We start from the raw sequence: 12,883 nt of genomic DNA on the forward strand, positions 1-12,883 counted from the left end.
CACTAAAAATCAGTGCTGTGCAGGTACTGGGGACTTTTGAGTGGCACAGTGTTTAGCACTGCTGCCTCACTGGGACCTGGGTTCCGGCTTCGGGTTATTATCTCTGTGGAGTTTGCGTCTGCGGGTTGTGCCTGCGTGGGTTTCCTCTGGGTGTTCTGGTTTCCTCCTGCACTCCAAAAATGAGCAGGTTAGGTTAATTGGTCATGCTAAATTGCCCCTGTCAGGGAAATTAGCGGGTGGCTGCATGAGGTTACAAATAAGGAATGGGTGGAATTGTTGCTGGTGCCTACTCGGTGGGCTGAATGGCCTCCTGCATTGTAAGGATTCCACGATTCTATGAATTATCTGATATATAGTCTGGGAAAAGTCTAAAGGACAAATAGAGGAACTCCAAGTATACAGGTTTTTAGCAAGTTTTTAAAATTTTTCTCAATTCAATGAGGAAAGTAGATATAATTCTGGGAAATGAGGTGAGCTATATGGAGTATGTTTCAGTGGGAAAGCATTTGAGGGAACTGGTCACAATATTATTTTGTTTGTTTAAGTTGAGTTGTTATGGCAAAGGATAAAGATGAATCAAATCTGAAAACTGGAAGATGACTAATTTCAGTGGGATGGAAAGGGGTCTGGCTGTGGTACGTTAGAATCAAAAATTGGCAGGTAAAAAAGTAAATGAGCAATGGTAGGCTTCCAAGTGGGAGAGCGTTTCGAGAAATAAACACATTCTTTTGAGGGTTAAAGGAAGTGCATCCAAAGCTACAGCTAACTACAGAAATTAAATTAAGAACAAAGAACAACACAGCACGGGAAACAGGCCCTTCGGCCCAACGAGCCCGCGCCGCCGTCCTACTATCTCAGTGACCTATTCATGATTTTAGTCTACGCCTAACGTGCGAGGATCAGGGAGGTCCAATTTAGGGACAATTTTAGTACCCAATCAATCAGCCTAAAAGCACATCTTTGGGGGATGTGGGAGGAAACCGGAGCACCCGGAGGAAACCCACGCAACCACGGGGAGAACGTGCAAACTCCCACAGACACAGGCCCAAATCCATGTGTCCGCACAGCAACAGAGATAGTCTCTGAGCTGTCATGTTGCCCTCGAGATGGTCCAGTTTAAGCACACTAACGACATGAAGCAATAGGCAACTCCCGAAGCAACATCCAAGAGCAGCCCACTACAACCTGCCGCCTGCATGCCCCTTGCTGGACTTAAATGCCTGTGGAGACAAAAAAATTCATTATTAAACAGGCAAAGACTAACATTCCTGAGGCAAAACGTATTCCCAAGCCTACAATGTTCAGTAAGGCCTACTATATCCCCCTATATGTAGCCCGCTCATATGGCTGTCTAAGTGACTCTTAAACAACCCTAGCGTGCCTGCTTCCACCACCTTACTCGGCAGTGCATTCCACACCCCCACTACCCTTTGCGTGAAAAACTGCCCTCTAATATTTGTCTTATACCTAGCCCCCCTCACCCTAAGCCCGTGACCCCTCGTTCTATCCATTTCTTGTAGCGGAAAAAGCTTACCACCATTTACTCTATCTATCCCCTTCATAATCTTATAAACCTCTATTAGATCCCCCCTCAGCCGACGTCTCTCAAGGGAAAACAGCCCAAGTTCATCCAATCTTTCCTCGTAAGACAGCCCTTCCATACCAGGCAACATCCTGGTAAATCTCCTCTGCACTCTCTCCAGGATCTCTACATCCTTCCGGTAGTACGGCGACCAGAACTGGACGCAGTACTCCAAGTGAGGCCTAACCAACGTTCTATACAACTGCAACATCAGACTCCTACTCTTATATTCTATACCTCTTCCTATGAAGGCTAACATACCATACGCTTTCCTCATCACATTCTGCACCTGTACCGACACCTTCAGGGACTTGTGCACTTGCACCCCCAGGTCTCTCTGCGTATCTATACTCCGGATAGTTCTACCTTTTATCGTATAACTCCCCTCCACATTATTCCGGCCAAAGTGCATCACCTCGCATTTCTCCGGATTAAATTCCATTTGCCATCTATCTGCCCAATCTACCAGCCTGTCTATGTCCTGTTGCATTGCCAGGCACTGCTCCTCAGTACCCGCCAATCCAACCATCTTGGTGTCATCAGCAAATTTGCTGATCACACCACCTACCCCCTCTTCCAAGTCATTAATATATACCACAAATAGAAGAGGTCCAAGTACCGAGCCCTGCGGCACACCACTGGTGACAGGCCTCCAATTGGAAAAGGAGCCTTCCACTACTACTCGCTGTCTCCTCCTCCCAAGCCAGTTCTCCACCCATCTACATACCTGGCCTTGTATCCCATGAGCCTTCACCTTTTCTATCAGCCTACCATGAGGGACCTTGTCAAACGCCTTACTGAAATCCATATAGACAACATCAACGGCTTGTCCTTCGTCAACCGTTTTTGTCACCTCTTCAAAAAATTCCACTAGATTCGTAAGGCACGACCTCCCTGTAACGAAGCCATGCTGCGTATCCCTGATCAGATTGCAGCGCTCCAGATGTTCATACATCCTATCCTTGAGGATCCTCTCCATTAGCTTGCCTATAACTGAAGTCAAGCTCACCGGCCTATAATTCCCTGGGTTATCCCTCTGACCCTTCTTAAACAACGGTACTACATTTGCAATGCGCCAGTCCTCTGGGACCTCACCTGTGTCCAAAGAAGAGACAAAGATTTGCGTCAGAGGCCCAGCAATTTCATCCCTCACCTCCCTTAACAGCCTGGGATAGATGCCATCAGGCCCCGGAGATTTATCCGTCTTTATACTGTCTAAAAGTCCCAACACCTCTTCCCTCGTGATGACTATATCCCTCAACGGATCCTCAAACTCCTCAAGCACAGCACCAGACATCAGGCACCTCTCCTGCGTGAATACCGACGCAAAGTATTCATTCAGGATCTCCCCCATTCCCCCAGGCTCCAAGCATAGTTCCCCTCCTCTGTCCCTGAGAGGACCAATCTTCCCTCTAACCATCCTTTTATTTCTAACATAGGAGTAAAATGCCTTAGGATTTTCTTTAATCCTACCCGCCAAAGCCATTTCATGGCCCCTTTTTGCCTTTCTGATGCCCCTTTTAAGTTCTCTCCTACATTCTCTGTATTCTTCTAACGCTATCTCTGTCCTCAAATGCCTAGATCTAATGTACGCCTCCCTCTTCCTCCTGACCAGGTCCTCAATATCCCTAGTTACCCACGGCTCTCTAATCCTACCCTTCCCATCCTTCCTCTTGACCGGCACGTGCCTTTCCTGCAAAGATTTTAGTTTTCCCTTGAGAGACTCCCACATACCCAGCGTCGACCTGCCATCAAGCAGCTTACCCCAGTCCGTATCTTTAAGATCCTGCCTAATCTGGTTGTATGGGAAAATGTCAAGTTTCTAATACACCAAGTCACATTCGCCCATCATCCCTGTCCTTGCTGACAAATATTAATACTATTTAAAGAATGCCTTGATTTTAAAATCCTCACCCTTGTTTTCAAATTCCTCCATGGGCTTGCACCTCCCTACCATTGTAAATTTCCCCACAACCCTCTAATCCTTCAAGATATCAGCGTTCTCCAATTCTGGTCTTTCGCGCCTCCCCAGTTTTAATGTCTGCGCTGTTGGCAATCGGCACTAAGCTCTCCTTCCCTAAACCTCTCTACCTACTTAAAACCTTGCCCTAATCTCCTTGCATGGCTCTTAACTAATTTTGTTTAATGCAGCTCCTGTAAAGTGTCTTGATGTTTTAATACATTAAATATGCTATGTAAATGCAAGTTCTTTTACAATAAAGAATCCTGCAGTGGATTTAAAAATGCAGCAGTAAATGAAAAAGAATGGAATGCATCATAGGTTTCTATTTGAAGTAAGTACAAAAATAGCAGAGGCTCCGTCCGCGATCTTTAAAATATCAGTGGATATATGAATGTTGCTGAAGAACTGGAGAGTTGCAAATGTTGTATTCTGTCACAAAAGGGAAGAGACATGAACTGGGAATCGACAGGCCAGTCAGTCTAGCATTAGTGCTGGGTAATGTTTAGGGACCATAATTCTGGGAGACAGTTCATTTTTACTTGGAAGAATCGGTTGACAGACGAGAGCCAAAAAGAATTTGTTAAAGTTTAATTCTATTTGGCACATTTGATTGAGGTCTATGCAATACAGAGAGAAGTGCTGATGTTGTGTATGTGTACTTTCCAAATAAAATTCTGATTGTGACAACGTGTCTATTATGTGACACTATTGAAACCCACAGGATTTAAGGGCACTCCTTTTGTGAATGCAAGATTGGGTGAGAAAAAGGAGTAATGATGAATCATTTTCTTATTCCATATCTATGATTACATAGGATATATGGCACAGAATCAGAGCATTCAGTCCAGGCAGTCCATGCCAGTGTTGAAGCTCCAATTGAGCCTCATTTCATTTTATTCTCATTAAAAGCTATAATTTTAGTCATCTATTCCCTTGTCACTCCTGCTTTTCTAGTTTCCCTGTAATTTTATTTATAATATTTGTATCAACCAGTCCTTGTGGTACCGAGTTCCACCTACCTTACCATTCTTTGGTATATGAGTTCCCTGATGGATTTCTTGGCGTCTTCTCAATGTCCTGTTGGTTTTCTTGGGTATCAGACAGGAGGGAAGTTTACAAAGCATTCCTTTGGGGCCAGATATGAGTGAACTGTTCTTATTGTAATGATTTATGATCTGGGCTCATAAATCATTTTTTTAGGCATTAGGAATTGGGCATAATTTTATGCAGCCAAGAAATGTAATGAATGGTGAGGATTATAGCAGACCTTAGAAAGACATAGACCGGTGAAATGGGCAAACACACGGCAGGTGAAACGTAATGAAAAGAAATCTGAAATGATGCATTTTGGAAGGAAGAATAAGGAGAGGCAATGGAAGCTGTTATGGATGAGAGAGGATATCATTTGTTTTGAAATATTGGTTACTTGCAGTTCTAATTATGTTTTTACTGTATATAAATTATTGTTTTTATACAAGTGTATATGCAAATATAAACATAATATATATTTATATATGCAGAGACTATCTTTGCATTTTAAAACCTGTCATTTTATTCCGGTCTTCAAATCTTCCATAAGGCAGATTGAATTCTGAGATTTATTCTGCTGAAATCCCAGAAATAGTAATGCCGTTCTGAGCAAATTATCATGCATAATGACACTTTTTATTGTAGAATCCCTAAAACTGCAAATAGTATTCAAAATATGACTGTTTTATTTGCATCAAATTAGAATCATTCATTCCCTCAAACTTTACCAAGAGCCTCAAAAACAATTTTGCATTGACTGCTTCCTTTAAGTGAAGAATTGTTATACCTCTATTTATTTCTTTTTCCATCTTTTGCTACTTGATTTTTTTTAAAAAAAATATTGTTTCATGGTAACTGCAATCTCTACTGCATCCTTGTAGTACTTTAGGACCATAACAAAATTATTTATTGGGCGCCACATTCAAGGGACTTACTTAGATTTTGAGCTGGATTTTGAAGGGTGGGCAATTCAGGACAACAATAAGTGAGGGAGGGTGGAAGTGCTATCTGGCCACTTTCTTTCGGGAAAGAGTCATGCCTTAGTTTATGAAGTGGTATAGAGAGCATTGGTTAGTATTCATTCACAGAAGAATGTGAATATGAGTGAGGCAGGTTAGAGGACCATAGGTGTGGAGCTGGAGGAGCTGGAAGTTTTACTCTTATCCAATAGATATGAGGTTCTGACAGCCAGTGGGATGAGGATGCAGTCTGCAGGGTGGATAAACAAACTGACTATGGCACTATTGTAGAAAAGATAACAGAAGTGTGGGAGTGAAAAGGAATGTGGTAGTACTAAGAGACAGTATAGGTGTGGAATTAAGAACCATTCTCTGCAACTGTGACTGGTAGTTTGGAAGTTGTGATATACGACTTGTTACAATTTGTTGGAGGTGAGGGAATAAAAATAAAAGTTTAGGTTTTAATATTATTGCTACAATTGGATGCCACCAATCAATGCACTCCTCATGCAGTATAAATTATTTATTTTGCATTTGATATTCTTCTGCATTGTGCCATTGAGTGCAAGATGAAAAGTTTCGACAACGCCTTTCTTCAATAATACTTAAGTTCTGTACTACCAAATGACTATATAGAAAAATAATGTTTTTGTTGCGAGTGAGAGAATAAAAATGGCAATGGTTGAAGTTTTAATATGATCGCGTAGTGAGGTTTAAGAATTAATAATTAATAAGAAAATACTAGAAAAATTGTTACAGAGTCCTTTGTTACAGAAAACCATCTTTCTTTCTTTCTTTCTTAATACAGCTTGCAGGATCTGTGCAAACCAACCTTATCAGCAATAATAAGTTTTGGAGTCAGGCAAAAAAAAAGATAAGAGATAGAGGATAGGCATACCAAGATAAATTAGGAGCCTCTGCAATGGGGACAAGGTTAAATATGACGAATACAAGATGTGCCTGTTTTGGTAAAACCTACATTATTGTTGAATGAAAATTTAAACAATGTCTGAATACGTGCAAAGCATGATACAAATATATGGGGCTTTCATATAAACACCAGAGTCTAATCCAGAGACCCTTCTTTGAAGTAATGCTGTCCCTGCATATGCTTGAAATAAAGCAATCATAGCCTGTTCTGAGTCTCGTAGGAAATCCGTGATAACATTTGAGTCCTTGATGCAACAAAGAGGTGGACAAAGGAGAACCAGTAACATAGTATATTTGAATTTCCAATTAGCTTTCATTAAGTTATCATATAAAATATTACCATACAAGATAAGAACTCGTGGTCTTGTGGATAATACATCAGCATGGTTAGAGGATTGGCTAACTAACAGGAAGCAGAATCAAGATAACTGGGTCATTTTCAGGATGATCCGACAGGGCTCAGTTCTGGAGCCTCAACTATTTACAATGCCTTGGCTGAAGGACCAAGTTTTCTGCAGCCAAGGTTGCTCAGCATGCCCAGTGAATGTAGTATGTTTTGATTTTTCAAAAGGCAAGCAATAAAAGTGCCACACAATGTTGTTGCATGCAATAAGGTAGAAAAGCAATTAGAGAGGGGGAGCACAGTCTGCAATGTGATAAAGATAGACTAAGTGAAAGGGCAAAAATTTGGAAGATGGGAATATCTTGTTGGAAAATGAGAGATCCTCCACTTGGGCAGCAGGAATAGTAAAGCAGAATACTTTAAATGGAGAGAGGTTGCAGAATGCTGTGGTACAGAGAGATCTTGGTGTTCTTGTACATAAATTACAAAATGCAGGTGCAGCAAGTAACTAGGAAGACAAATTGCATATTAGCCCTTATTGCAAGGGGATGGAGTATAGAAGTAGGGACATTTTGCTCCATGTGACTAACTAGAAAGCTTAAGGATAGTACTAAATGAATTGCCAAGAAGAGTAAAAAGCCTGATGATTGGAGAGTTTGATACCTTCAAAGGATGACCCAAAATTGCTAGAGTAAACAGAATATGAGTAAAGTAGTCAAAATTATAAAAGCAAATTATAAGAAATCTTACAGATATTTAATGGAGAGTAAATAGACAACAAATACACACCAGAAATACTGGGGATTGATGTAGCTAAGGAAAGGGTAGAACTTGAAGTAATTTAATAGTAAAGAAATTAATAGGACTGAACAATGACAAATCCCTGGGATCTGATTGCCTTACCATTAGAATTCTTAATAAAAGTAGTTTTTGCAGAGATGGTGGATGCAATGGTTTTGACCTTCCAAAATTTCCTAGCTTTTGGAAGGTAGCAAATGTAGCACTGTTATTCATAAAAGGTGGAAGAGAGAAAATGGGGACCTACAGGCCTGATGTCAATTATCAGGATAATGATGAAGTTTATTATTAGGGAAGTGGTAATAGTAGACTTACAGAATCATAATATGATTTGGCAGAGTCAACAGGGTTTTACGAAAGAAAAGTGCACTTACTAAATCCGTTAGAGTTTTTTTAAGAGTACAACTAGCAGGGTAGACAAAGGGGAAGCAGTGGATAGGTATATTTAGAATTTTAAAGGTAAGTAGTGAAAATGCTGCACAAAATATTGTTGCACATGCTAAGCGGTCATGGCATTGGGGGTAATACGTTTGCATGGATAGAGAATTGGTAAACTGTTGGAATAAACTAATAGCTTTCAGGTTGGTAGACGGTTACTGATGGATTGCTGAGGCCTCAGCCATTTATTCTATATCAATGACTTAGATGAGGGGAATGTAATATATCCTAGTTTTCTGATTATGCCAAGTTAGATGGAATAGTAAACTGTGAAGACAGTGCAAAGGAATATACGTAAGATAAGTAAATGAGCATGAGGTTGTGGTAGATAGAGTATAATATGTAATGGATATGAGTGAATTCACTTCAATTGGGAGAATGGGGGCAAAATAATGTTTTTTAAGTATTGATGAACTATTAAGTGTTGGTGTTCCAAGAAATCTGGTTATCTTGGCACAAGAAATATGAAATGTTAACATGCAGGGAGCATAAGCAATTAGGAAGTCAAGTGGTTTGGAGAACCAGAACAAGGAAATTTTACTGCAACCGTATAGAGTTTTGGTGAAACTAGATCTCTACAGTTTTAGTCTCTGTACCTAAGAAAGAACATTCTAGCCTTTTAGAGGGTTGCAATTAAGATTCATGAGAGATTCCTGCAGTGAAAATGTCTTGAGAGGAGTGATTGAGTAGAAAAGCTATACTGTAAAGTTCATAAGAATGCAAGGGGTGATCTCATTGAAACACAAGATTCTAAGAGATCTTGATATGGTAAATATTGGGGATGGCATATTCCTGTTCTGCCCACCGTGGGAATCGTAGTGGGTGGTACACAGACCATACAAAGGTCCGGGATTTTCCGGCTTTGGGGCGAGTCCAGCCTGGGAGTCTGTTTCCCCTGGTCATCAATTCTGAAGCTGGGGGGCATTTTCTCAGGATGTAGGGACAGCCATTTCAAAGGTTGAGATGAAAAGTTTCTTCACTCAGAGGGTTGTGAATCTTTGACATTCTCTATCCCAGAGGACTTTGGTGATCAGTCATTGTGTTATGTTCAAGGCTGAAATCAGTGGATTTTTGGACTCTCAGCATTGAGGGCTATGGGGGTTATGCAGAAAAGTGGAGGTGAGATTGAGGATTAGTCATGAACTTAATGGTGGAGTGAGCTCAAAGAACCATACAACTTATTAATACTCGTATTTCTTTATGTTCCTATTTTCTTGTTGGAGATAAATATGGTAAAGTAATCCCTTCGTCCTGAAAATGATTAAGAAAATCTTGAATAGGTGAGATAGAAACAGTCTTTCTCTGCAAAATGGATTGAGAGTGTTGCATAGCAGGAAAGGTTTTATTTCTCCATCTAGGGTTCAGTTAGTATTGTGATGAAAGTTAAAAAGATTTTTCATTTCTTATGTTTTCACTTGGAATGTGAGCTGTTGAGCTAGTGTTGATGATAGGTCTTGGTTCCAGCTTAATATGAGAGATGATGAGCAGCATCTCGTGTCTTCCAAGTGCTAATAACTTTGTGCATGCACTCCTCGTATTGGCATAAATGTTGAGTATTTATTAATTACCAAGCTGTCTTTGGATTTGTTAAATTATTTTTAAAAAATATTGTTTTGCAGCATTGTTCTCAGTCATGTGCTACAACGTACTATGTGACAAATATGCCACACGACAGCTGTATGGTTACTGTCCATCATGGGCATTGAATTGGGAATATAGGAAAAAATCAATTATGCAAGAAATCTTGAACTGCAATGCGGACATCATAAGTCTTCAGGTGAGTCTTGTCACTCGGTTATTTTGCTTAAGGAGTTCTTTGCAAATATTTTTGAGAATTCATAGCACAGAAATAGCCAATGTGATACAATACTTACTAAATCTCTTTTTAAAAATGTACAGGTAATGTTCACATTGATGATGTTGTGTCAAACTTGTCAATATACTGGAACTGACGAATGGAAGCATGCTCACAATTGTACCATATTCAAGGAGGTTCCTGTCCTATATTTGGACACCGTTGTACTAGGATTACTAACAATTCTAGTCACTTTAATGGCAATTGAATTTTTTTTTGTGCAGGAAGTTGAAACTGAACAGTACTTCGCTTTTTTCCTGGTTGAACTTAAAGAACATGGATATGATGGTTTCTTCAGCCCCAAATCCAGAGCCAGGACGATGTCCGAATCTGATCGGAAGCATGTAGATGGCTGTGCAATATTCTACAAGACTGAAAAGTAAGTTTTTAATTAAATGGGCAGAAATTGGTGTTTTAACCAATGCCTTTATTTAATAGCCTAGTTTCAATGAACTGTTTAAAGAGGAACATTTTGGGAAATGGATTGAAATAGTCATAAGTTAATGCACAATTGTCATTTGTTTTAATGCACTCCAACTATAGCTAGCAACCCTAATCTTGCTTTTCTATATCTGTTTCATTTTGTTTTATTCTAATGCACATTTTGTATTGCAGTCTTTTAAATACATGCATGAAACCAAGTTTTTATGTTGTGATAATCATCTGTTTAAAATATTTCTAGCTTTCTCTTTCAACATTCTGGTTATAATTCTGAGTTTATTCCCCTTTGTTACAATCTACCATCCAATTAAAATCATAGACTGTTTCACTGCTTTAGTGCTATGGACAAAACCTTTCATCACTCTAAAAAATGAGATTCTACCTTCCAATTTTTTCTATATCAATGGGTAATATTAGTATCTGATTTATATAACTACAATCTCTCTCACTTTTATTCTCTTGAACCATTATTCTACCTTTTTTGGTAGAAGTGCACAGGGGTTTCTTCAAAGTTGCACTTATTTTTCAGTGCAGCTCAACCAATCCGATGAAACGATGGCAAACTTTTGCATTTGATTTGATTATGCTTAAATAGAGTTTCTGCAATCTTTTGTACTTGTTTAAAAACACTGTTATAATGCAGCCTAAAGCCCAAACTGATCAGACCATTAGATATATTTAATTTTGGCTTCTGCTGGCACTTTGGCACTTACAGACCTTCAAGGAGATCCTTAAGCTTTTCTGGCCATAATTGCACTGCAATTATGATTTGCAATACTTAATTTATTAAAAACTGAGTACCCTATACCAATATAACTAGTTTATTTCATTCAGTGTGGCTTTGCTGGCTAGCCCAGCTTTATTGTTCATCCCTAATTATCCTTAAAGGAGGTGGTGAGCGACCTTCTTGTATCTCTGAATTTTGTATGGTCTAACTACCATATTGTTGGAGGGGGAGATCTAGGATTTTGACCCAGCAACAATGAAACAATGGCGACATATTTCCAAGTCAGGATGGCAAATGGCTTGGGAGGGGATCTTCAAGATGCTGGTCTTCCCAGTGTTTCTGCTAGCCTTGTCCTTCTAGATGTAGTAGTCGTGGATTTGGAAGGTGCTGTTGAAGGAACTTTGGTGAGGTCCTACAGTGCATCTTCTAGATGATATGTGCTGCCCTACTGTGTATCAGTGGTGGAGGGAATGAATGACTGTGGATGGGGAGTCAGTCAAACCATCTGCTTTGTCATGGATGATGTCAAGCTTCTGTAGTGTTGTTGGAGCTGCACCCATCCAAGTAAGTGGAGAGTGTTCCCTTCACTCTTAACTTGTGCCTTGTAGGTTGTGGACATATTTTGCAAAATCAAGCGATGAGTTATTCGCTGCAGAATTCCTAGCCTCTCTTGTAGCCACAGTGTTTATTTGGGCAGTCCACTTCAGTTCCCGGTCAATGGTAACCCCCTGGATGTTGCTCTGGTTTCCTCCCATGTCCCAAGATTTGTGGGTTAGGTTGATTGACCATGCTAAAAATTGCCCCTTAGTATCAGGGGGACTAGCAGCATAAATACATAGGGATACAGGGGTAATATGTGGGATTGTTGCCGGTGCAGGCTTAATGGGTTGAATGGCCTCCTTCCGTACTGTAGGGATTCTATAATCGGGGAGATTCTTTCTGAATTTACCTTGTCAACTGTTAGAATTTTATAAGTTTCTGAGATTCCCAATAACTCTTGTAAACTCCAATGAATATAACCCTAAATGACTTAGACTGCCATACGAGAAGAGACTAAGTCGCTTAGGGTTATATCTATTGATGAAAGTTGTGATTTAATAATTACGACACTAAAAGAAATGAGTTACATTTAAAGCTAGCAGCACCAACTGAAGTGTATGCTCTTGTATAATGCTGCTAAAATAACTTACTTGGCAACCTGCCATGACAGACCAGCCAGCAGTAAAAGCCAATTTCAAATGTGACAATTTCCCTTCTCCCCAGGTTACTTTTAATAAAGTATGTTTATTCATGTCACAAGTAGGCTTACATTAACACTGCAATGAAGTCACTGTGAAAATCCCCTGGTCACCACACTCCAGCACCTGTTCAGATACACTGAGGAGAAATTAGCGCAGCCAATACACCTAATCAGCACGTCTTTTAGACTGTGGGAGGAAACCGGAGGACTTGAAGGAAACCCAGGCAGATATGGGGAGAAAGTGCAGATTCCACACAGGCACTAACTAAGCTGGGAGTGAAACCAGGTCCTTGGCACTGAGGCAGCAGTGCCAACCATTGTGACATGATGCTGCCCTTATCCTCAGTAATGTAAATTTCTCAATTCTGGAAGTATATTTGTTTCACCCTAGCTTTGTCACTGTATTAAACATTACATTTGAATGCAATTTCTGCCATACTAAAGAAACAAAGGCTGTCGCGTGCAATTTTGAGAACTCCAGAAATGTAAAATATTGGATCTTCAATGCCTTCAGACTCTGAATTGACCTTCCTGTGGTTGTGAAACAACAAATGCAGCTCATATTTATGTTGCACCTT

The 12,883-nt window shown here is 40.0% G+C and overlaps 1 protein-coding gene across 1 annotated transcript in view; it reads left to right on the top strand.

The window, feature by feature from the left end:
• LOC145351836 (CCR4-NOT transcription complex subunit 6) overlaps positions 1 to 12,883 on the top strand; it is a 74,226-nt gene that overhangs the window by 40,478 nt on the left and 20,865 nt on the right. Inside the window, exons 7-8 of the mRNA XM_080201522.1 lie at positions 9,662 to 9,819; positions 10,122 to 10,276. Of these exons, the coding sequence (XP_080057648.1) occupies positions 9,662 to 9,819; positions 10,122 to 10,276 (313 nt within the window). The remainder of the gene's footprint in view (positions 1 to 9,661; positions 9,820 to 10,121; positions 10,277 to 12,883) is intronic.

This window comes from Carcharhinus amblyrhynchos, chromosome 13 (genome assembly GCF_965287045.1).
Source record: "Carcharhinus amblyrhynchos chromosome 13, sCarAmb.v2.hapA, whole genome shotgun sequence".
NCBI lineage: Eukaryota > Metazoa > Chordata > Chondrichthyes > Carcharhiniformes > Carcharhinidae > Carcharhinus > Carcharhinus amblyrhynchos.